The sequence below is a fragment of the Amblyraja radiata genome, chromosome 27 (assembly GCF_010909765.2).
Source record: "Amblyraja radiata isolate CabotCenter1 chromosome 27, sAmbRad1.1.pri, whole genome shotgun sequence".
Taxonomy (NCBI): Eukaryota; Metazoa; Chordata; class Chondrichthyes; order Rajiformes; family Rajidae; genus Amblyraja; species Amblyraja radiata.
Genome location: NC_045982.1, coordinates 11,331,268 through 11,358,364, shown reverse-complemented (window position 1 = coordinate 11,358,364; position 27,097 = coordinate 11,331,268). Strand labels below are relative to the sequence as shown.

Sequence of the window (27,097 nt, the reverse complement as noted above, 5' to 3'; positions counted from 1 at the left end):
TACATTTTAGACAAATTATTTTTATTTTGTTCTTTCCCCAATCAGAAACACTTCCAGATTTGGGCAAACTTCAGTTTTAGAAATGAAAACACACCCAAATCATAAACCCTAACTGCAAAGTTAAAATCTAGCTCCATTATCATACCTACAACCTTTCGTATCCTTTTGAAAATAAAAAATAAATAATTTCAAATTATAGGGCATCGACCCAAAACTCTAACTATTTCTTTCTCCACAGATGCTGCATAACCTGCTAAATATTTCCATCATTTTCTGTTGTTTTCACATGTTCAGCATCACTGTATTTGGTTTCATGAATAAATCTATCCTGGCCACAGATATCCATGCTCAAAACAAAGCAGAGTGATGCTCTGCTTTGTAATGTTATAGTTTGATCTATCAAAATATATTTCTTTTCAATACTTAAAGTACATTAAAATCTTTCAGAAACTGGTTATTTGAAATTTTGCTTTTTTGTTTGTTTATTTTCCCCCTCAAAGCTAAGCACGATGCACGCCTGAATATATCTGAATCAAATGTGTGGAGTCGTCGGTTCTTGGCAATCTGCAAAGAAAAGAAAAAATACCTTAAACATTTTGAAATTCAGGTACAACTTTTTAGTTTGGAATCCTGAATGGTACACTTATAATTCATTTCAGTCATAACTAAATGCATATTCCATTACCTATATAAATAAAATAATCAGTTAGGTGTGCAACTATTTGACCATTTGTCTCTTATTTAAATAAAATCTCATCTAAGATCCTAACACTGACATAAAACCTAACATCTGTGAAATTGTGGACAATTCTATCACAAGGACAAGTATAATTTGTGGTGATCCTAAAGGGGCTGTCCCACTTGGGTGACATAATTGGCAAGTTTAGATAAGTTTAGGAGAGTTTGAAAAAATGTCATATTGAAGACCTCCTTCGACCATGTTGAAGACTAGCTACGACTAACTTCAGGAAAATTAGACACAGAATAGTGGAGAGTGAAGATGACCTCCTTCGACTATGATGAAGACTATCTACGACTACCTTCAACTACCCTCGATTACCTACGACTAATATGCCGACCTACTACGACTAAACCTACGAGTAAAAATAGTATCGATTTTTTCCTTGACGACCTATTTTTACTCGCGGGCATTTTTCAACATGTTGAAAAATACGCCGCGACCTAGCTGAGGCCACGAGTACACGGGGACTACTCGAGCATGAAGGAGAGTTACAAAGACCTCCTACGACCTCGTGTCGACCATGCTGCGAGTATGACTCGAGGGCAAACTCGCCAGAACTCGCAGATTAGGTCACCCAAGTGGGACAGGCCCTTAACTCTGATCCTTTGTCAGTAACTAGTCATCAAAGAAGCATCTCTTGTCAAAAGTTTCTTGAAAATCCACAAATATGTCACCCAGGCTGCTTTCACCTACCAAGCTTGAAAATTACTCCATTATTTCATGAAACATGATGTTCCTTTCCAGAACCCATGTTAAATTTTCAGTGACCTTTCACTAGCTACGAGGTCAAACATGAGATCAGCAATGAAAGCCAATTTCCCCAAATCAAAATAAATTAATCTTGCTTCTCGCTTTGTATGACAATTCAATTTGAATAACAATGTAACACAAACCTTATTCCTGTCCATGGGTCCTTATGGGAAAATAAGAATAAAAATATAACCAAAGGGCTCACAGGCGATAGCTTCCTTTACGCAGTCTCAGTAAGCTCTGTCAACCTTCAGCACCCAACTAGTACTCTACCTTTGTGAAAAAATGGAAAGCACTACCTTACACCAATGAACATTGGACAAAAAAAATCTCTCCCCCACCATTGTTTAAGAAAGAACTGCAGATGCTGGAAAAATCAAAGGTAGACGAAAATGCTGGAGAAACTCAGCGGGTAAGGCGGCATCTATGGAGCGAAGGAACAGGTGACGTATTGGGTCGAGACTTCTTCAGACTTCTTCTCCCCCACCATTAGTGAGAAAGGATGAATTATGCTGGTATAGATATGATAAATGTTATCAATTGAACCCAACAGAGTATCATTTGAAAGTACATTTCCGATGCACTTGGTCATTCAATTTTCACCAAATCAATTTAGTTGACCAAACTGGTTTTTCACAATTGAAGCCAATGAATTCGAAATAAATCAATGATATAAATTCTCACCGTTGCAAATCTAATTCCTGTTTCAGGCCGTAGCTACAACCGCAGCTGCCTTCTGGGCAGCCTCTTTCTTGGCCTGGTGAGCTTGCAGCACGGCCACAGCTTCTTCAACCTGCAGGTACCAACATGAACCAAAACCAAAGTACTGAGTGCTGCATTGGTTTCAATAACATTTTTATTAGAGTCATAGAGTGATACAGGGGGAAACTTGTCCACACCTGCCACCATGTGTCAGCTACACTAGTCCCACCTGCCTGCGTTTGGCCCATATCCCTCCAAAGCTGTCTTATCCATGTACCTGTCTAACTATTTCTTAAACGTTGCAATAGTCCCTGCCTCAATTACCTCCTCTGGCAGCTTGTTCCACATTACCACCACCCTTTGTGTGAAAATGTTACCCCTCAGATTCCTATTAAATCTTTTCGCAATAAACCTGTGCCCCCTTGTCCTCAATTCATCAACTTTGGGCAAGAGACTGCGCAACTAACTGATCTATTCTTCTCATAATTTTATACACCTCATCCTCGTGTGCTCCAAGGAATCCCAGTCTACTCAACCTCTCCCTATAGCTCAGCCCCTCTAGTCCTGGAAACATCCTCGTGAATCTACTCTCTACCCACTCATGCTTGATGTCATCTTTCCTATAACATGGTGCCCAGAACTGAACACAATACTCTAACTGTGGCCTCACCAACACCTTATACAACTGCAACATGACCTCCCAATCTATACTCAATAATTTTGACTGATGAAGGCCAATGTGCCAAAAGCCTTTTTGACCACCCTATCTACCTGCGACTCCACTTTCAAGGAACCATGCATCTGCACTCCTCCATTCCTCTGCTCCATAATACTCCCCAGAGCCCCACCATTCACTGTGTAGGTCCTGCCTTTGTTAGACATCCCAAAATGCAACACCACACAATTCTCTGCATTAAAATCCATTAATCATTCCTCAGCCCATGTGTCCAATCAATCAATATCCAGCTGCATTTTTTCACAACCATCTTCACTATCGTCAAAAACACCCACTTTTGTATCATCTACAAACTTGCTAATCTTGCCATGTATGCTCTCATCCAAATCATTGATATAGATGAAAGATAATAATGGGCCCAGCACACATTACTTGAGGCACATTACTAGTCACAGGCCTCCAGTCCGAGAAGTAAGCTTCCACCACCACCCTTTGCTTCCTTCCTTGAAGTCAATTTTCTATCCTTTCAGCTATCTCTCCTTGGATCCCATGCGATCTAACCTTCCAGAGCAATTATAATTGATACAGTCAGATTTTTTTTTGTTGAACCACTGGATGTAATTTAAGTAGTTTAGTTTATTAAGTAGTCAAGTGATCAAAAGTTAAACCAGTTAATACAGTTATGCATTCAGTTGGCTGCCAATTTTCAGACTTGATTCCCCAAATACCTCCAGGTCAATCCCAACTGGAATGTAAACTTTGGCATGGAATCACATTTGCATTCTTCTAAGGCCTACCTTCCAGGCCTCTATGTTAATGACAATATTATGTGAGTGCCTCAAGCTAATGAAAGAGACAACGTACGTAAAGCTCAGAAAGGTTTTCCCTGCTGCCATGACCACCCACCCCCAGCCAACACCCACAACATCACATACAGGCGATCACCGCTTACGGCCATTCGGGTTACTTATGGAATTCACAAATCACTACCTAAAAATCAGAGATAGGGAATAATTTCGTTCAGACCGAAAGGTCTGAATGACAATAAAGGATCTATCTATCTATCTATCTATAATATTTGCTCTTATGGAATTCATGAGAAAAAATATTAACAAAAATGTGATACATAAAATGTGAAAGAAACAACAAATTTTGTCTATATTTACTTTGTTCAACTCACATTTCTTGACGCATGCGCAGATAATGCTGCTTTTTTTAAATGCAGTAGTTTCATTTTGCTGTCTAGCAGTTTTCTTTTCAAGCGTTTTCCATATTATTTACCCTCAAGATGTCTGAAACAGGGCCAGCAAGTTTTAGTGCAAGTTGTAAAACTAAACAACCACGTAAAGGAGTTTTCACTGGATGTAAAAATGTGATATTTTTACAAAGGTAAGATGCTGGAGAAAAACTGTGGGACTTGCTACAGCATCGGCAGTCCCTGGTCTCTACAAATGCAGCTGCTAGTTATGTGGCCCCCCCACCATGAACCAGCAGCTGCAGTACTATCATTGCCGTTGAGAGAAAAAACATCCTATTGGATCACATCTCCACTTATGGGATTCAACAGGAAGTAGGATATTGCATTATGCAAAATCACGATGTGAATGGTTTTCTAAGAATGCAATCCCTTCGTAATGCAGGGATCGCCTGTATTTTTCAATGCACAGCTGTCAGTCGATGATGATTACATGAATGGGCTGACTCAGCATACCTTTGACCGGAGTGATTCTGGAGATTCCAACATATGTAGCAACTCAGAATTGTCTATCTCAAGAAGCATTCCAGTGATTTTTCCAGCTAGGGAAGGGTGCATACTCTGGATCAACGGGAAGAAACGTTCACCTGCAAGAAAACAACAGGAAGGGGTTTTTGATCATTCACAATGGAGGGAACAGTGTATGAGAAGTGTTACTTTTAAAATATTACACATCTGGTTCTACGTATACCATTTAAAATAGGACAATATTTGGAAATTCAAAAGAGTACTTTAAAAATTTTTTATTGGGAGAGGTTTTTCAGCATTTATTTACCTAGCATCTGTTTCTGTTCCTGAGGAGGAGCTGCTGCTAGCATGGAGGCAATCAGTGGTTCCTGTCCTTGTACGAGCACTGCAGACTGAGAGGCCTTAAGAAAGACGAATAATTGTTAGCTAAAATGTCTATTTTCCATAAGGATGGCAACGGTTGATAGTGAGGAGGAAGGATGTAGATTACAGGAATGTATCAATGGACTGATCAAGTGGACACAAAGTAATAGGTGAAATTCAATCTGCAGGTACTGTATTGGGAAAGGAACTACACATTAAATAGTTTGATACTGAGGAAAAAAAGGGGCTTGGAGAGCATATATTTATAGATCACTAACGGTAGCAGCTCAGGTAGAAAAGGTACTTGCAATACTGGCTATATATATATATTGATTTTGATTGGTCTTCCGTTAAATCCCTGAAAGACTTTGACTCCAAGACTGAGCGGCGCAGAGCCTGGAAAGATGCCAACACCAACAACGGAGAGGTCATCACAGACCTCACAGTGAAACCACTGGGTTTTGACCTCCATCGCAAGCAATGGCTAACCCAGAATAGAATCCACACCTTCCATGCAAGAACATAAGTAGGGGATGACAGTCACCCCTGCTTGTGACTGCGGACATCCAGACCAGACCATCCCACACATCGTAAATGACTGCCCGCTGAGGCTATTACCTGCGGGGCATCAAAGCCATCCACCCAGTAACTGATGCTGTCCTGGCCTGGATGTCTACCCTTGATCTACAACTTTAGGCTGTGCACGCCATATGCAAGAATATTGTCAATATTTGAATGGATACATTATGAACTTCTCATACCTGCTGTACGCCCATTTGAGTTTGCACGACTGATTGCTGTGGGTTCCGGACTGTGGAGGCATATTTATACGGTGGAACACCCCGTGGTGTTGGGCCAGCAATCCCAGGGCGATGCGCCAGATTCTGAGCTGTAGATAATCCTGAAATAACAAAGCCATGAAGTTTCCATAAACTTGAACTAAAAAAAATCAGCAAGTTTCGTGAATGACTAATTTCACCTTCTAAATTTAAGCAATTCTTTCTAATGAGAAACCATAGACAAACCTGATTCCAACAATTAATATGAAATTACTACATTTAGCACAACACCAGACTCCAATAAGAAGGTTTGACAGATAATCTGGTAATTTTATGGTCATCTTTATTGATTACAGATTTACATCAGGAATTAACTGAATTTAAGATCCACAATTAACAAGAGAATGTTAGGAATTTTACTTCATTTGGTCAGTACTTGAATTAGTAGTTCAGTTACATATGCACTATTGTACTGCATTGTAAAACTATTTCACACATTGGAAGCTGCATGAAGATTATAGATGTTTTTGTAATTCCATAAACTCTCACCCATTCGTTGTGCATTAGGAACACCTCGAGAACCCTGAGCATTTCCTGTTGGGGCTAGGTGACGAAGAGGCCTAGGACCTCCCTGACGAAGGGCATTTGGCACGGCTTGGAACCCTGTTGAAGTAAAAGACTGACATTGAAAACAATCAAACTAACTGTACAAGAATCATACTCACTTTAGGCTTCTGAAGCACCATCTGGAGCATGCACAAATTTGGAAGATTAGAACTTACACAAAGCTACTCATGCTCTTTCATAAAATGTTAAGGTAGGAAATTAAATGACTTCATTTATAGCCAAAGCAAAAGACAAGATCTTCACTTGCTCATTCAGAAGTTTATTGCAAACTACCCGTGTTATTATTTTCCTCACATTGGGCAAAAGGATGAATTATAAAAGCAGCAGATTAAATTGGGGATGGAAATAGAAACGGATACCAGATCTGCACGTGTTTGGCCTTGAGCTAAGCTTCAATATATATATTCTACCCATCACTAAGACTGAAGACAACTGAAGACAAATTAGTTCTTAAGCTACAAGTTCCAATGCATCTCTTCTGGCCCTACTCTCTGCAACTGCCTCTCACTTCTCTATCACACTACTGCATTAAAAAGCATATTCAAGACTTGCTTTTAGCCATGATGTCCATCACTCTTTGCCAGCCATTTCACTTTGTACAGTGGGTGACCTACACTATTAGTGGCACTGTATGACTGTCATTAGCAAAGATCTTAGAGCAGAGCCTTTGGTCATTAGTGAATACATTCACAGACTAGATATTAAATAGTTTATAATGTTGAATCTTGGTTGTTGAATGGATATTTAATGAATCATTTAATACCCTAAAACCTGAGGAATTCTACCAGGATACATTTATACTTGTGACTTATACTAGCTGTCATCGTACTTGTGCACAATTCACATCTCCAGATTTGCAAGTCAAAAACCTACATGAACATGCAACAATATTACAGACTGTTGTTAGGAACCATAAGTTTTCCACTAAATTGGCAAAATGAAGTAAAAAGTTCTCAACTTAAAAATGTATTTCCACCTTGCAGTTCTAATATTTACTTCAGTTTATATTCTATTCACAATCTGTTGCCTTTCCAAAACCAAATTACCATTCAACAACCAATCTAATCAATTGTTCAAGTGGATATTTTCCTAAACATTATCAGGGTATATATTTTTTATAACCCATAAAATATTTACTAGCATCAACAATTTCAGCCGTGACAATATCTTCCAAACTCCTGCGTCCTCTCCACTGCACCACCTTTTCTGTAAAATGGTGGCCAGAACTGTCTGTAGTCCTCAGTCTGTGGTCTAATGATGTATATAGTTCCAGGATGACTTCCCTGCTCTTATATTTTTTACCCTGTCTAATAAGAGTAGGCATCTTATCTGCCTTTTGAACTACCATTTCTGCAATCCTTAAAAAATCCATAGACATACACTTTAAGGTTTCTCATTCCTCCATATTTCTCAAGATCCTTCTGTTTACTGAGCATTCCGTAGCCTTTGTGTACCTCTCCAAACTCATCATCTGAAACATGTCTAGATAAGAGTTTCATTTGCCACTTTCACAACTGATTAGCTGTCTTTACTTTCCAGAATTCAAAGCATATTTTCATTATTTTTAACTACATATCCTAAGTGTATTATTTAAGGTAGACAAAAATGCTGGAGAAACTCAGAGGATGAGGCAGCATTTATGGAGCGAAGGAAAAAGGCAACGTTTCGGGTCAAGATCCTTCTTCAGACTCAAATTTGTATTATTTACATACTTTTAGATCACTCCTCCTCCATTTAGGCTTATTATGGCATCCCCTGTTAGCTTTTCAGTCACAAAAATACCAGTCAACCCTTTGCCACTGTTTCTTAAATTTAATTGGCATTTTGGGATTTTTTGACCAACCTTCGTAATAAAACCTAGCTAAAAGCCTTGCAAAATACTATGTACATTATATCAAAGGCATTACCCTTCCTGATTCCTCTTGTTAAATTTTCAAACATTTGTCTCCCATTGTTCTTTCAAATACTACTTGATAGAAGGGATATTTCTTCAAAAAGAAACATCAGTTTATAATTTTATAGATTTGTAAACATTCAATGATTTTTACATAAACCATACACCTCTTAAATTTCAAGCAAGTTTGTACATAATCATTAAACCTACCTTGGGGTCTGGTTTGCTGCTGTTGCCAACGGGTACTGGGTCTCATCTGGGCCATCTGATTTGGTGCATAATAGGCAGCTCTGTTTTGTACCTAGAAGAAAACCAGAACCTATTTTATCCTTTTTGTAAAAATATTCCTTTCACAACATCTAAATTAAATCAAAGGAATTTCTCTGTTAGACTATTTCAAGCTTTTAATAGGACTTTGTTTTATTTTAGTACAATATCCTATATTTTTATTAAACAACACAATGTGATAAAGCAAGGAATTATTGCCCATTCTTATTGGATCTTGAGAAGATGGTGAAGGTATCTTTGTGATCAGCTACAATCCACATGATGTGGGATTTTAACAGGATTATACTGTAGAATATCAAGAGGCATAGGAACAGTTGTCTCCTTTATTGGAAAACAGCCATTGAATACACAAAACATAACACTCAATTAATAGGCAAAGATTGACCTCAAATCAGACAGACCAATGGCAGGATTGAATGGTGACAGTTGAACTTAAGTTTTGTTGAGCTAGTTAAGATGAACCAAGCATGGAATCCACCCCGACTTGCATCTTTTTTCTTTAATCAGTGCAGAGGCATCTGAACCAAGATTTGTATACATTTTAACCATATGCTTTCATGTCACGTGTGGGACTAAGACACACTTATCAAGGACTTCCAGGAGGTGATATCAGCTGCACTTGTGAAGGACAGTCAATTATGTTTTTCTTCCTACATCTTGTGTTCAGCTACATTCTTCCTGTCATTTCAAGGTTGTGATAGTTATCTGAGGATGTGTGACTAGAATTAAACATTGTGGAATCACCACCTCTTCTTACTCTTTAACAGAATACATAGACGAATCGGATAACGACGGCTAGACATAGGACAATTTAACAAGAAACTATATTTTAGGATCTGGAGAACACTCATGGCATACACACAGAAATCTATAATCTACTCTATTTCAACAGATGAATACCAGCAATTGTAAACAGAATCAGTGGCAAAACTCAAGAAGAACTAACCCATAAAATATCATCTAACCAGTAAACTATAAATCGATGGATTTATAATTAAAAAAGAAACAAGCACAATACTCATGAAGCTTAAGTTTCAACTGGGAAAATATGTACTAACCCACTTTCCCAGAATCTTGTGTCAAAGCCTTCTGTCCAAGTGGACATAAGAGGGTTGAGGGTTGTGTATTTAGACTGACAATGAACAGTAAAATGACTTGATAACCTTTCCCATTTTTTTCTTATTTGCTTTGAGTAGAACTTCAGATATCCAATCCACAACTGAAAGGAATATACAGACTGCCCCTAAATCAGTAAGAATCTGTAATTTCCTTTTGATTTCTCAGTCTTCTTTATAGCTGCCTGACCTGGGGTGAAAAATTATCAAGGTCTCACCTGAGGCACAGCTGGCATAAAATAGCCTCCAGCAGCTGGCTGAAATTGGTTGATGATTGTATTGGCTGGCATGGCACGCATCCCTGCAATTCGTTGCATATACTGATTAGTTAAATGAGCCTTGCGTTCCTCTTTCCTTTGAGCAAGGGCTACATATAATGGCTTGGAACCAACAATACGCCCATTCATTTCTGTTACAGCTTTCGTCGCTTCCTCAGGAGAGGAGAAGCAAACAAAGCCAAAACCTTTGCTTCGACCATCCTCCAGCATTACCTTTAAAGCAGCAAAATATCACAAATGTAAAATGAATATTTAATGCTAGCAATTAAAATGTGCGACAGTTTGTCAATATTAAGCTTGGCTATGGTACCAAATAAGTGGAAAGTCCTGACCTAAATTTGTATCTCAGCAATCCACCTGTTGAAATAGCAAGAGTAGGTAATTTGGCCTCTCAAGCCTTCAATATCCACGTTGATCTTTTACCACAGGCCCAATTACCTGCACTAATCCCATATCCCCCATTTTCCCTAATCCCTAAAAACTAATCCATCTCTTTCTTGAACGTACTCAACGACTGAGCTTTCATAGCCCTCTTGGATTCCAAAGATTCATCCCCCTCTCAGTGAAGAAGCCTCATCTTATCTGTGAGTGTGCGACTCCCTTTTCTGGACATCCCAGCTAGAAGAATCTTCAATTCTGCCCCAACCCCGTCAAGCAACTTAATGGATGATCTGAATCCATGTAAAAACTAATGGGAATAGCTCCTTAAAGTATATAGACTACCATAAATTCATGGATAATATGCTTTCTTAAAAAAACAATGATGAGTAACAAGGAAGGCAATCGTTCTTTTCAATTTTGTTTCTTATAGAACCTTGTTTATAAACATACCTTGGCACTGGTGATTGAACCAAATGGAGCAAACTCTTTTCTCAGTTTTTCATCATCAATGGTGTCATCTAGGTTCTTGATGTATAGATTCACACCCTAAACAGATTTTAAATAATTTAATAATTGTCAGTAATCCTCGCGGTATTGCACAAATTCATGTTCTCAAATCTGACCTCAGCAACTGGAATACAATTGATTAACAAATGCACTTATATAAGTGTTGCATAATTCCAAATTAATCCAATTGAATTGAATTGAATTGAAATAATTTAATTGCCACACAACCAAGGTCGGTGGTATTTGGGTTGCCAGCAGCGGTACAATAATAAAGAACACAACCACAATAAAAAATGTACACAAACATCCACCACAGCATTCATCACTGTGGTGGAAGGCACAGAGCTTGGCCAGTCCTCCTCCATTTTCCCCCGTGGTCGGGACCACCACCCTCCACAGCCGTTGCTGCGGGCGTCCAGATGGTAAGGGACAAAGTCAAAGTCAAGGTGAGTCCAGGATCGGCTCTTCCCAACCAGTGACCGCGGCTTCAGGCTGGTGTAGGCCGCAGGCCAGCGGTCAAAGTTTTAAAGTACCTGCCGTGCCGTAGCTGGAAGCACCGCAGTCTGCAGGGCCGGCGGTCGAAGCTCCCCTCCAGGGGAGATGCTAAGTCCATACCACGCCCGCGGTAGAAGACGGCCGCGGGCCGGCAGTGGAAGCTTCTTCTTCCCCCCGGGTCCTCCACGAGGGATCCCGGGCTGTAGACGCCGCACCAGCTGGAGTTCTGCAGACCGCGGCTTCAGACTGCTGGCTGCCGCGGGCCAACGAAACGGAGCGCTCCCCTCCAGCGAGCCCCAGCGAGGGCTCGCCCGCTCCGCGCCGAGAGTCCACGCTGCGCCCGCCGCTGAAGCTCCGGGCGCGTCTCCGGGAAAGTCGGCGCCGATCTATGCTGTTAGGCCACGGGGGAGGCGACCTGAAAAAAGTCGCCTCTCCATGGAAGAGGCGGCCGAAACGGTTTCCCCCTCACCCCCCCCCCACACATAACACACAAAGAAACATTAAAAACAGACTTTTAAACATACTAAAAAAATTAAAAAAGTTGAAAAAAGACGGACACGCTGCCGACAGACATGACATGATTGTAAAAAGCTTCCAGCTCAAAAATGCTCTACAAATAAATGGTTGCTATATAAATTAACGTTGCTGTTTTGATTATGCAATAAATTATGAGCCACATATTTCCAAGGAAGAAATAATCAAATATTATTGTTATAAGCTTTTAAAATTAAATGGATATATTTCTTAAACTTGCATATTCTTTAGAACACATTTGTATTAGTCTGCTATAAGTCTGCTACAAGTTTATTGGTAATGCTATGACAGTGAAAATGTACCCATCCGATTAAGGAATGAAAGGAATTTAATTAAACAGACACAGAGTAGGTGTTTCGGACTTAAGTAAAATCTGACTTGCGTAATGGTTCACAGAACTTTACATTAAGTTATATGTCAAGGAGTTACGCAAGAGCCCATAGTTTATAGACATTCTCAGGACACAACAAAGCAGCTTCTTTACACACCTGATATCTACTGATCCGTTCCTGTTTTAACTGTTCAAACTTTCTTTTCAGTTCAGCCTGCCGTTCCACCTTTTTTTGGGCACGACCAACAAAGAGCATTTTTCCATTTAGTTCCTTCCCATTCATTTCTTCCACAGCCTAAATGCAAATACATAAGTACGCCACCATATTGAAGATAATATAAACATAAGTTATAACACTTGATATTTATCTATTGTACATTAACCAAGATTATTCAAATGGCAAAATACAACAAAATGGCAGATCAACCTACTTGAGGCAAAGCAGGATTTAGATCATCTAAAATCTTTCAATCTACAATAAAATATTATTCTAAGAAAATGCCTCATTTAGTCTAAGCAATCACATTCTGTGTATGGAAGAAAATTTTAAAAATCTAAGTTCAAAACCTATTCATAAAGCAATCCATGGAATTTTTTCCGTAATTCCAGATGGAAATGGGGATTTATTGTCATCTACTTCCTTATTCCTTATTCTCATAGTAATCACTCTGCTTTGGTATGTCAGCTGTAATACTACCTTGAAAGGACTATAATTCAAGCATCGTAGTTGTAAGATTTGCAAAAGTGAAGTCATGAGTCATTCAGTAGACGGAAGGCTCTGTATCCGTGCTGTATTTCTCTGTGACCCAGAGGAATAGAGTATAAAATGAGTGCTATAATGAACATTTATAAACAGTGATTTGGCTATAACTGGAACATTGCAGTTCTGGGCATCAACACTTTAAGAGGTGTGAAGGCTTTGGAGAAGTGCAGTAGAAATGTATTAAATAGATTTCAAGAATGAGCACCTTTTGTTATGTCGATAGACTGGAGAAATCAGACTTGTTCTCCTTGGAAAGGAATTTGCATGTACATCTGATAGAAGTATTTTAAATTGTTATTGGTATAGAGAGAAACTTCATATTGCCAAAGAGATCAAGAAGTAAGGAACATAGAACAAATGCAATTAACATAAGAATTAAAACTGAGTTTTCTTTCCCTCAAAAAATGAGTTGCAGACTGAATGCACACTGTGAGAGGTTGTAATGCAAAAAGTTTCAATAGTAGAGTTGAAAAGGGAGCTGAATGAATATCCAAAAGGAAAGAATTTGAGAGAGGGCCTAGCCTCATTGCTCTAACATACAGCTGGTTTGGACACAATGGGCCAAATAGCATCCTTCTATGCTACAAAAATTCTGTTATTCTTTAATTGCTCCTGCTTTCCGTTCCATTAGACTATTTTTTACTCCCTGTTTTCTTTGCATTTGAATCTTGTTTTCGCTCTAACAGATGACAAAAGGTCATCAACTTTAATCATTAATTCTCTCTACATTCTCTTTATTTCACATTTTAAATATTTGCAATTATTTTGTGTTGGAGTATTGCCTGACTACTTAATTACGGAGAACAGTGCAGATTGAGCTTAGGCTTTCCTCACCTGGACTGAATAATATTTTGCTTAATGTGACCATACACGGTCTCCTGTTTTACCCATCATCATTTAAAGCAGGACATTGTGTCAGGCAGAACAGTGGTCAGCAAAAGTAAGATTTTTGCAGAAAAGTGTTACAGATTTCCAGAAGAAAAATACTAAATTGAAGCTAAGAAAAGAAAATCATGATGTGGCAATATTAAAAAAAACACCAGATGGTTGGGGTTGTTTCTGCACCATAGTATTACCATTCTGAATGTTCATATCAGATAATTTTGAATAGGATTCCATTGGAAATTAATTTAAACTCTGAAACTGGTCCAATATTCAATCAACTTCATTTCACCCCACTCCCCCAAACCCTTACATCCAGCATTAAATTATGCGTGAAGTTTAATGTACAAATATATACAAAGATTGGATTGCCCTATTTGATTTCAGCTGTCTATTTTCATTATTACAAGGATCGCCTATTAGAGTAAAAGTGTTGGCAGTTTTCATAAATGGAAGTTCATTATATTCCAAAATCTGATTTTTAGTTCATCACTAAACACAGCTCATAAATATCTAAAATAAAATAAATCTACTTAAATGTTTTAATTACATTTTTAGAATTTGGGGTGATCCAATGTCTGTGCTTAAATACTGTGCCTAAATAACTATATATTAAGTGTATATCAAAAAAAAAGTTTGTGTCCATTGGATCAAAAAGTATAACGTTTCTATGAACCACAATACACACCTTGAAGGCATCTTCATGTTTTTCATAGCTAACAAAGCCAAAGCCCTTGCATTTTCCATTTGGATCTGTCATGACTTTAACACTGAGAGTTTTGCCTAAGAGGGCAAAGAGAAACAGAGAAAGGATAGTTGAACATTTGCAGATATTAAAAAAATAGGTGTCAAATAGAAATAGCATTCCCTAACAAGGTCTTTAGTAAGGGCTAAGAAGATATTTATGCTGCTGCAGCCTCTCTGTGCTCTAATCTATTTTGCAGCAAATATTTATTTTGTTGCTGTGGAAGTACACTAGCTCTTCCTTTTATGGGATACTCAAATCTTTTGAGACTCTCAAACAAGCAGTTTGAAATGATCAGCTAAAGAAAATGTAATCTGTTTTCATCCCAGGGTTACCTTGTGAATGCCAAATTTAAATGAGTCCTATCCTGTTCAGCAAAAGGCAATTGATGAGAATGCATAGAACCACTCATGTATGTAGATATTTTTCATGTTATTTTGAGTAGACTATACAACACCTTGTAGTTCCTTTTCCATTCACTAAGCACCATTGCTGACCTGTTTCCTTCAGAACTATTTTCCTGCACTAACCCCATATATTTTGACTCTCCAAATATCTAAAAAATGGTCAAACTCTATTGTAAATACACAAAATTAATTATTACTTTGGTGGCAAATATAGGATTGTGCAATTCACTTGTTATTGTGTGATCAAAGTAAATTGGAAAACTACAATGTAAATGTATTAAACTTAGATTAAAATTATTAAAGACTGCTTCAATGATACTGAAATCCTTCAATTCTTATTCCAGTAAAGAAATGAAAAGTAAGAGTATCAAGAGAAGAATGAAGAGAATAATGTTTTGTGCTGAAATGCAAATATATTTCACTTCTCAATCCAGGAACCATTTTAAAATATAAATATTGTTGATAAAGTCATCCTTCTCATGGATCAGACAAGTATACTCCAGCACATTTGCATCAGATTCCACTCACCAAATTTATCAAACATTTCTTTGAGTCGTTCATCATCCATATCATCTCCAAAGTTCTTTATGTAAACATTGGTGAACTCTTTTGCCTTTGCTCCAAGTTCAGCCTCTCTCTCCTTACGAGATTTAAAACGACCAACAAATCTAAATTAAACAGTTGAGCAATATTTAGTGAAGTTCAAAGGTCATATGTCCCATGATCCATTGAAAATGAATATGGCACCTTTTTCTTCTTGAAAATAATTATGGATATTTTGTTTGCAACATTTTAATATCTCTTTCTTCTTTCTTCATGATCTAACATTTTTTATATCCTTCCTCAAGTAATCTATGAAGTTTGATACCAAGCAATAACAGTATCATGAATCAGAAACAGGTCAGAAAAGATGAAAAATAAGCCCTCCTAAACTGCTGCAGCCATTCCAGTACTCCCTCAAAACTGCTGCATAGGTGGTTTCAGGATTTAGACCCGGCAATGATGAAAGAAGAGCTATACATTTCTAGGTCAGGATGGTGTGCAATATGGTGGAAGCACACAAGTGATATTGCTTGCATAAGACTGTTGCCCTTGTCCCTCCTGGGGATTAGAGGTCACGGTTTGACAAGTGCTGCTTTTGAATATACTGAAGCCATGTGGAAAATGTTTTAGATATTAAGAGAATCAGAAAAAATGAAGAAGCTCTGGGAAAGCCAATTTGAGGTAGAATGTAAGCTGTAATCTTACTGAAAGGTGGAGCAAGCAAAGGGTTCCCCAAGTTCCTATATTCCTGAGTAAAAAAACATCGTTATAAAATCTTACAACTTCCAATTACTAATGAAAACCACTGCTAAGTCCCATAAAAAAGAAACATGCTACATAACACTACTTTCTAGTTACTTCTGTAAGGCCATACCACTCTCGTTGATCTCTCTGTAGCATTCTAAAGTAAGAAATGTTCAATTTTAACACAAAATACGGCATCATTCAAAAAACAAAGCTTCATTTGTAATGCAGCTATCCTGCACTGAATTTTCAGATCTTTGTTAATTAATTATTCCTTTAAAGAAGCGTTTATTTCCAGCACAATTCCAATACATAAAAATATATTTCAAAATGTGTTTAAAGAAAATCTGGTCCAAGCATTGCAACTAAGTAATACTTTTTAATGTTTTAAAAAAATAAAAATAAAAGTGCTTAGAATTAAAGGTTGAATATGTATTGTTGAACAACTATTATGATTTTCCAAAGTATAATGGACCAGAAATCTTGTTAGGAGTTTGACAGCCAAAAGAAGGCTGAAAATCTCACTAATTGACATTTATTTCCATTTTCATGCTATGATTAGGAAAAAAAATTGCGCTGGCTTTTAAACTACTTCCAGTTTAAAAAATGTAGTAAGATCCATTAGACTTAAAGCAAAAGGACAGTGCTATTTTAAAATGGTAAAAATGCAAAGTATAAGAATGAAATTAAAAAAATTAAAATAGGGAAAAATGAAAGGACAAAAGGGCAACAAAAAAAACGTCAAATGGCCCAAATGAAGACATTAAAATGTCAAAATAGCACAATGCAAAACACTACAATTATTTTTGTTAATTTTACTTCTGTGGATATGTAAAATAAGTAATTTTAAAATAAGCTATCAACTTGCAAATAGATTAAAACATGATTTAAATACCTACAGATTCAGAATACTCACACTTTCCTGTCATTTAGCAACATGCCATTCATTTTCTCAATTGCTCTATCAGCAGCATCCTGAGTTTCAAAGTGCACAAAAGCATATCCTTTGGAGCCATTTTCATCACAAACCACCTGAAAAGATGCAATACCAAAGTTTGTGGGCAGTCTCTGAGTTTACTATATTCATTCATGTGCTTTTGGAATGAACTAACTACTGCAGGCATGTCTACAAAAACACAGGCAAGTTGGAAAAGCATTGGGACACATTACCAAATGTTTGAATTTGCCTCCAGTAAATTGTACTTGGTATATTTCAAGTAACAATGAGACAGGATATCTTGAGGCACATGGTAATTTTAAATCAGACATAATCGCAAGATTAAGTCTTAACAAAATGATTGGCCAAGGTTACGTGAAGCGCAAATAAGGACCATAAGGCAAATGGGAATTCAGTTAACAAAGCAGCAAAAATGAAACAGCAATATTGAATGGCGGTGCTGGCTCGAAGGGCCAAATGGCCTGCTCCTGCACCTATTGTCTATTGTCATAATATGATAATACTCAATTCATATGCTTTTTGTGGTTTGAGTAAGGGATAAATGTTGGCCAAAACTCCAATTTAGTGCCACGGTAAAAGACACACAAGAAAGCTGACAGGTCTCAGTAACAAAGGTTGTCAAAGGCAGGTGCATGACAACATCATCAAAATAAGGCTCCTTCCAACTTGCATACTCTGACATTGTCACAGGATCTAAATTCCAGAATCCTTTATCCAACAGCACAGCAGGTGCACGTTCACCAGGACAATGGCGATTCAAAGTGGCTCACTGTCACCTTCTCAAGGGCAGTTAAAAATGAACAATAAACGCTGATCTTACCAGCAATACCCGCATTCCCAAAAAGAAAAATAGCAGTGATGATAAGCAATTTGCATGTCAAACCATTTCAGAATCAATCGAGTACACCACGATAAACAGTAGGTGATTAAAGTGCAACTGTAGAACACAATACTAGTTCAAATCTCTAGACCTAGTCGGACTCAACCCCATGGCACAATACATATAAATGCTAGTCTTTACTACACAAGCTCTGTTTAATGGGCAATCATGTAGAAATGTCAACGTCATGAAAATTCATTGGGAGATAAGCTGCAAGATGCTAATTTCTGATGAAGGTAATAGTGGAGGCACAAATTGATAAAAAATAACGTTGCATTTCATGATTCCCTGGCTCCCTCTTTTTCTACCACTTTTTTTGTATTTTGTATAACTGCTTCTATTTCTTTAACAAATCTGGCTACAGACATAATAGGTGTTTCTCTAACCTAATGTTTTTATATTACTGTTATTTAACTTTTACAGTGCCAGAAGTCTCCTGGTGTGGCTTTCTAAGAATGTTCTCAACCTCCAAAACATTCAAAGCTACAAGGAAATCAATACATCAGAGATGGATAGGATACCAATAGATCCAGGATTAGATTTTACTCTAGAATGCTTGCAGACTCACCTTACACGACAAGATGTTTCCAAATGCAGAGAAAGTGTCATACAGAGCCTTGTTGTCAATGGACTTGTCCAGATTTTTGATGAATACATTACCAACTCCCGACTTTCTTAGCGATGGGTCACGCTGTGACCACATGATGCGGATTGGTCTTCCCTTGATGACATCAAAGTTCATGGTATCCAAGGCACGCTCAGCTACAATAGGAAGAACACTTCAATAGTTTTCCAACCAAAGCTCAAGTTAACAGGCTCACTAACAAAATAGATAATAAGATGATGTTCTGCTCCTTTAATAACAACTAATTTCTCTTGGTGGTGTATGATTCTGACCAGCAAACACAGTTCAGTTTAGTTTATTGTCACGTGTAAGAGGTACAGTGAAAAACTTTTGTTGCATGCTAACCAGTCAGCAGAATAAATAATTACAATCGATCCATTTACAGTGTATAGATACATGATAAGGAAATAATGTTTAGTGCAAGGTAAAGCCAGCAAAGTCTGATCAAGGATCTGTGGGTCACAAAAGAGGTAGATAGTAGTTCAGCAATGTTCTCTGGGTGTGGTAGGCTGATTCAGTTGCCTGATTCAACTGAGAAGCTAAAATATTGTTTGAATAGTGAAAGAAAGTTTCCTTCCCAGAAGCTTTGACAATATCAACAAACTCACTGTTCAAGCGACAAAACAAGATGAGTAATTCTTGTTCTTGGTCTTTACTAAAAAGATGTTGCATGGATCTGGCACTAAGTTGCCTGATGGATTCATACTGAAGTTCACTTCAGAAAATTAGTAGTATTAACATAATCAACTGGCAGACTATTAACACATTACAAAATACGATAGTGCGAAATTTTATCTGGTTATGGTACAGGATTGCTTGACAAACGCAGAGCAGATTTGATATGCAGAAGAGCCTTGCTTAATGCCATAATAATTCAATGAATTTAATTTTTGATTTCCCAGTAATTAGCTCTTATTTTTGAAAGCATACGAGTACCTGGAGCAGATATGGAATGCTGTTTAGACAATAACTGAATGGTGGTGAACAATACTGTTCTTATCCTATAACATAGACATATCTTCTGTCTTTGTCATAAAATGCCACATAAAATCTAAGAAAATGGATATAAAACATTATTTAAATGCAGAATAAAATTAGTTAAGTTTCATGGCTATAACCTCTTCTAACATTCCTCTTCCATATATTATATCACACCTAAAGTTCAATATGGGAAGAGGAAATTTCAAACCACTTGGTGTACATACAATTGAACTACTTACAACTGTGAAATAAAATTTCACAACCAGTCCACATCATTATGTTTCAAAAAAATGAGTTAATAGTAATCTGTGGGTTGATATGGCAGTTTGATTTGTTCAACAATGCAAGGAAATTTAAAACATGAGACCTACAGTAACTAAAGTGCCGTTTAAGACCGAAAAGCAAAATACATTACAGATAAGTTTCAAAATCAATTAACTACAATGAACAAGAGCAAACTAAGCAGATGAAATGCATCTCCATTACTAACATTCACCTTTTGATTCACCTATTTCAGACATGGCCAGTTCTATTTTTAAATAAAATCCCCAAGGTCTGTGAAAGACAGCAAAATGAATATTTGCACATATTGTTAAGCATGGCAGTGAAGCTAGTTAAGCCACTACCTCACAGCACCAGAAACCCAGGTTTAATCTGATCTTGCATGTTGTCTGTGAAGTTTTCATGTTTTCCCATTGACCACATACGTTTCCTCCACATTCCAAAGATGTGTGGTCTAGTACACTAATTGACCTCTGTAAAATCACCCCTAGTGTGTAGGTGAGTGGTAGAATTTGTGGGTTGATGTGGCAGTTTGAATAGTTCAACAATTCAAGGAAATTTAAAACATGAGACATTACTAAAGTGCCATTTAAGACCAAAAAGCAAAATACATTACGGAAGTTTCAATATCAATGAACAGGAGCAAGCTAAGCAGATGAAATTCATCTCCAATGTAGTTAATTTCCTGCTAACCCAGCACAGATTTATGGTTTCCAGATCAAGTTTGGCTCATCAGCTTAATAATGTATAAAGCTCCCATGTACGTTCCGTTACATTGATGTGAGAGAGGGGGGGGGGGGGGGGGGGGGGGGGAAGAGAGAAAAAGAGCAAATACAATTGTATTCCGGCATTTTGTTCCATTTATACACTTAATGTGATTAGACCAAGAATTTTTGCTTCACTTAACCCAAGATAAACGGAAAAAAATAGCAGTCATGCATTATAATCCAGAAACACAATTGGCCTTTAAATGGTCACCAAGTGCATGATTCCAGGTCGAGTCGCAGGTAGATAAGGTGGTCAAAAAGGCTTTTGGTACTTTGGCCTTCATCAGCCAGAGTATAGAAGTTGGGAAGTCATGTTGCAGTTGTATATGACATTGGTGAGACCGTATTTAGAATATTGTTCAGTTCTGGATACCATGTTATAGGAAAGATATTGTCAAGCTTGAATGGGTTCAGAAAAGATTTACGAGGATGTTGCCAGGACTAGACGGTGTGAGCAATAGGGAGAGGTTGAGTAGGCTGGGTCTCTATTCCATGCAACGTAGGAGGATGAGGGGAGATCTTAAAAGTATACAAAATCCCAAGAGGAATAGATCGGGTAGATGCACTGAGCCTTTTACCCAGAATAGGGGAAACGAGGACAAGAGGACATAGGTTCAAGGTGAAGGGGAAAAGATTTAATAGGAATCTGAGGGGTAACTTTTTCACACAGAGGGTGGTGGGTGTATGGAACAAGCTGCCAGAGGAGGTAGTTGAGGCTGGGACTATCCCATCGTTTAAGAAACAGTTGGACAGGTACATGGATAGACAGGTTTGGAGAGTTATGGACCAAGCGCAGGCAAGTGGGACTAGGGTAGCTGGGACATTGTTGGCCGGTGAGGGCGAGTTGGGCCGAAGGGCCTGTTTCCACACCGTATAACTATATGTACGCAGGACGCAGGAACATGCTGCTGCTATGAATGATATATTTTGCATGAGCAACCAGGATGAATTTCTACTTTTAGTTTTTACATTCAAGACTTCTCTTCTTTAAAGAAGTCAAATAATATAATAGCAGGTAAATATGTTTTCTTGCATGATCACAGTATATCAATCCCTTCTAATATTTTATGAGAATGAAAGCTAAACCCCAAGAAAATACACATACACATGTCCTGACAGTTTTAGTTTCAGCTGGCAGCTTCCAGACTGCAGGAATTACCAGCCTTGTATTTTTCAGTAACTGAATATAAACTGTTTTGTAATTTGCTAGGCTTTCTGTGACTCCTAGTGAAGAATATGTTTAAACAGTATTTTATTTTATATGCACGCTGAAAGCTACAATACAAAATTAAAGGATGATACACAGACATTTCACAAAAGCACCATCAATAGACAACATAACTTCTTTTGTACTTCATTGCGGGCTATTTTTAGCAAGTAGTCTTTTAAAGGCATGTGCTGGCTAATAAGCTGAATCGACATTACACAAGCCACATGGCATGAGCCTATCTCCTTTCCTAAAGTTCAACCAAAATAAAATCTCAATGGAGGGACGACTATTTCAGTAACTGATTTTGAATCAGGAACATTTGAATACATTATGGCTTTTAGTTGATGTATTTAACTCTAGAAAATTATATGCTTCTGAAAGTGATTGCAATACATGCCTTAAAATTGCATTCACATTTTCAAAACTACATTTATTTTCCAAATTACTGCATAAGTATTAAGTTTTTAAAGTGCCTATTAAAGTTGTTATTTTTTTAAAAATCAGCTCATGATATTTAAATTCAGCACATTACTTCATCGTTCTGGCATTTCTTCTGGTTCTCAGAAAATTCTGCACTGCACAATGGTGCTATGCCGGGAAGCTTCCACTCTGGGATTCAACTCCATTCAATTATTTCAACATCTAGGATAAAATAATTTTTCCTCAAAGATTCAAAGTTTATCACAACCATATTTGACACATAGTTCACACTTAAAATTAAAGTAATTGCAAAGAGAAATGTTTTAAATTGCCTCAAAAGTGAAGAACAGGAAATGTCACAATTTGCAAGTTCCCTTCCAAGTCACACACCAGCCAGCATAAATTGTCAACAAAGCACCTTTCCGCATCCAATTTAAAATCCTGAAACACTTCACCTGACAACACTGCAGGGATACTTTTACCAAAGGCTGCAGCAATTCAAATACCCGGCTCACTGATACTTTCTGTTAATTATTAGGAATGGGCATTGAATACCTACCATGATAATGTCCTATGAATATATTTTAAAATGACCTAAAATATACACATGCAATGACAAAAAAAATCAGTTTATTTTGTGAAACAGACTAAAATGTGTTTGATGGATAGTAAATAGCCATAACCAAAACAGCCATTCCTTCCCTGCCTGAAATATCACCTATCGATGTTCTCCAGAAATGTTGCCTTTTTGTATAAACCAGCATCTGCAGTTCCTTGTATTTCATATTTCCTTCAACTATTAATGACATTCTGAACAGAGCTATGACAAAGGATCTTTTCTGAAAATGACATCAACGTGCTGCTAAAATTGCATGCAGCTTCTGGAAGAAACGTTGTATCTCTTTCTAAAGCACTGTAGTTAAAAAAAATTGTTAAAAAGCTCACAGAAATAGTTACTTTTGTAAACAAATTTATTTTCTGACATTTAGTGTTAGCACATCACTTCAGCTTTCTGGCAATTATACCATTTCCTGGTTGCTTTCTGCATATTCCTCCACTCCCTGATTATTTTTACTAGTTTGTGCGTAGACGTTTTGGGGTATCAACAAATGTTCAAGTATTCTTCCCTGCGGATGTCACACAACTTAACTCTACACCTTGGTGGTTGCCAGTAACCCCCCCCGGACACTCCCTCCCCCAGAAAAACTGCACTAATGTATGTACATGTATATATTCTGCTGTTCATTATTCTATGTTCGCTCTTCTGGGTGAGATGCTAACTGCATTTTGTTGTCTCTGTACTGTACACTGCACAATGACAATAAAGATTGAATCTGAATCTGAATCTTAATGCCAATGGTACAAACATATTTATAATGCCTTCATCATAATAAAATGGATAACGTACTTTGATTTTACCATGGCATGCCTAAATGAATTTATGTTAATAATATCAAATAAAACAAAGCAGATGATGATATAAAATTGTAAAACAGCAGGAAAAATGACAATATTTGCCTATTAATAATATACCCAGTAAAGCACGACAAGGACCTGGAAAAATTGACAATTATAGCCTGTGTAAAATGACTATAGTAAAAATTTTAATCATCATCTGGGTGTCTTTCACTCTTAAATGTGAATTGTTAGATTATAGTAAATATACTTTGATTCCAAGCATGTGCCACAATTGTGTAAAGAGAATAAGGCTCATTCCTATAAATCACCGAGTCCACTGCACCTGATGCGTGTAAATACTGCTCTCGCTGGTGTTATATAGATGTAATAGAAAATTGAAATTGAAATTCTATGACAGGTATGGCAATGGTATAATATTTAGAAATATAATTTTTAATAATACCCATCATTAAAGTGACGTTGTTGCAGCAATAACGAACTAATGGCTTCCAAGCATGCTCAATTATGCTGGCTATCCAGGATGGCAGCAGCATTCCTTTAAATGTCACTTGGCAGAAAGTGGACACAAAAAAAATCATAAAATACCTTGCATAAATTAAGTGACAAGAAAAGTCTTCATTAAAGGAGAATGAAAAAAAAGGGATACTTGAAGATTGAACGTTGAGCATATAAGAATACTGCTTCATACTTCAATATGGATAATGTGTAAGTGTTCGAGTTGCTTCTTACCATGCGTGTAGATTGATGGAAGTTGGACATATATTTCTGAATAAGATAAAGGAGGATTCCGATTGGCTGAGAACTGTGGTTAAGCCCACGACAGTTGCACAGTTTCGCTCAGCATCAGAACCTTTCATTGTTTTGTATTAGAGCTGGTGCTGTGATGTCAGGAGGATCACAGAACAACAACTGAAAAAGATTTTTTAAACATTTTAACAAACATTTAAACAAATAATCGAAGTGCAATAATGAAATCAGAAAGATCTTGTTATCCACATTTCTCCACAGTGGTCACTATCTTAAGCACTCCATTTTTGCGTTATAAATAATACTTGTGTTGAAATTTGCAACTTTGGTTAAGATTTTCTGCTATCTGTTCGGTGGACTTAAAACTCCACCACAAAACTTTAAATATTGTATCATATAGATTGTATGTGGCTATAGGCTGATTCATCAATAATTCAATGATATCAGGAGTCAAAGTGCAATATGAAATGGCTGGAAACCACTCCCTAACGTGAATGTTGATCCCCACCAGTTTCAAATACACAAAACATGACCCCATCAGGAAAAAGAAAAACATTTACATGACAATATTACTGTGCACAAAATAAACAATACCAGATTAGAATGATTGAGCATATTCCATAAAGCAGATAGAAAGAATTTATGTTAATATCAAAGTACAAACTACCATAACCAACATTACAGTATGAACTACATACATGACTGAAGATCAAAGCACTTCTTGATCATTTAATTGACACGGATACCCAAAAGGTTGTGGATTATGCATCTAGGATTCAGTAAGTAGCCTAAACCAAAGGTGAATTTTACACATGAGACATTCAAGATCAACTTCTGATTGATGAACGGATCAGATTCCTATATTTTCCTCAAATTTATCATTGGATCAGTAATTGAACAATCACAAAATTCTTCCTATACTAAACCCCGAGTTTGCATTAGCAGCAAATGGGGGTGAGAGGTGGGTGAATGCCTCAAAGGAGAATGGTGCCGAATGGGTGGTGGATGTGGATAGAATCCCAGAAAAGGGGAGCAAGGTTGGTGTAGAGGGAATGCACGGGGGGGGGGGGGGGGGGGGGGGGGGACATGGAGGGTGGTTGCTGTTGGAGAATGTACCAAAAGGGAGTGGACGAGTGGAGGCAGTGCCACCACACTGAAAAGGGACTGGGTTGGAGGGAAAATGTGACATTGGATGCAGACAATATACGAAAAATAGGCGACGCAGATGCGTGGTACTTGCACTAATAGAGGGCAGGGAATAAGTCATTGCAAAGTCAATCTACCTAAAGGCAATGAATTGGAATCAAAATGTGTGTATGGAAAGTGCAGAGTTTACACCGTTGTCAAGGTAACACACCAAAAAGTGTCCATTGGTTGAGGTAAGACGTATGTGGGTACAGAGATTATACATTGAAATGGGTAGGGACAAAAATGTATGGGTGCGTATATGAAGCACCAAGAGTGGTGGTAGGTGCAGAGATAAGTGGAGATAATGTCAAAAAGTGGGCGGGCGCATAGAGAATGCACAAAATCGGGAGTATATGGAGCCAGAGAAACGTACTGAAATCCCCTGTTCAAAGCCTTGATATGAACGGTGAGGTGCGAGACTGAATGCCAGAGAGAGTGCTTATTTAGTGAACGATTTTCATCAATGTGACATTGGTGGGAAGCGATGTGCAATCTACCCCAGTTGACATTTTATTAAACTGCCTGGTGAAATAACAAAGCGACGATGACCCATGAGTCTGCTCATGAAGGCCTCTGTGTGTTATTTAAGAGGGATCGGTCAGGTGTTTTATTTTTGAAAACCAAAGGGGGCTTGGTTATTGATCAGCGGAGGTCTTGAAACATAAGGAAAGGCATGACGCTCACCGTCTGCGGCCTGCTGGAAGTTGACATAGGCGTAGCCCAGCGACCTCCTGGTGATCATGTCCCTGCACACTCTGATGGAGAGCACTGGCCCGGCCGGGCTGAACTTCTCGTATAGCATCGCCTCGGTCACATCTGGATGCAGGTCGCCGACGTAGAGCGAGGCCATGGGGTAGCTGGCAGCGGTCTGGTTCATCCTGAGAGGCGACAACTTTCAGAGGGTGGAGGTGTGAGCGAGTGACACAACACACCGGGGCCTGAGGGGGTGGGGGACGGTCTGACAGAGAGTGGTCGACTCAAGCTGGGCTCCTCCGGCCGTCAACAAAATCGCAGTCTCGTTTCTTTCTTTAAACCGTTTCGAATACTTGTTTCCAGAAACTTCGGAAGGTTTGTCCGGTTCAAATCTCAAGAGCGTGGCTGGGGCCTGGTTCCGTTTCTTTTAAATATAAATTCACTGTTTTTTTAAAAATTTAATCCACTTCTGAAACTTAGTTGCAGTTTTTTTTTTTTTTAATTGTTGGTTTTTAATTTTTTTGCGGTTTTTGGAGTATGAGTGTGCGCTGCTCCAGCTTTTGCACACCCACGTTTATCAGAGTCTGTGGCCAGGAGACGGAGGCAGCGCCGCGGCCGCGCCGCCTTTTATACCCCACGCCCGCTACGGCGTCATTTC

The 27,097-nt window shown here is 38.1% G+C and overlaps 1 protein-coding gene across 4 annotated transcripts; it reads right to left on the bottom strand.

Moving 5' to 3' along the window:
• On the bottom strand, window positions 1–27,097 carry pabpc4 (poly(A) binding protein cytoplasmic 4). Of its 4 annotated transcripts, none has more exons than XR_004415933.1 (16): window positions 26,431–27,045; window positions 18,676–18,869; window positions 17,186–17,301; window positions 15,511–15,650; window positions 14,519–14,613; window positions 12,343–12,480; window positions 10,769–10,864; window positions 9,878–10,150; window positions 8,467–8,557; window positions 6,285–6,398; window positions 5,718–5,857; window positions 4,901–4,994; window positions 4,582–4,712; window positions 4,051–4,162; window positions 2,177–2,285; window positions 1–564 (listed from the first exon to the last, which is right to left on the bottom strand). XR_004415933.1 is itself a non-coding variant. In XM_033045117.1 (16 exons), exons 3-15 carry the CDS (start codon window positions 18,847–18,849, stop codon window positions 2,199–2,201), a joined length of 1,689 nt encoding a protein of 562 aa, XP_032901008.1. In that variant the 5' UTR covers window positions 18,850–18,869; window positions 24,541–24,720; window positions 26,431–27,097; the 3' UTR covers window positions 478–564; window positions 2,177–2,198. The 4 variants fall into 4 exon arrangements, 2 of the variants coding, with proteins under 2 accessions (XP_032901007.1, XP_032901008.1); XM_033045117.1 differs by lacking the exon at window positions 4,051–4,162 and adding an exon at window positions 24,541–24,720 and having other exon boundaries at window positions 478–564; window positions 26,431–27,097; XM_033045116.1 differs by lacking the exon at window positions 4,051–4,162 and having other exon boundaries at window positions 26,431–27,042.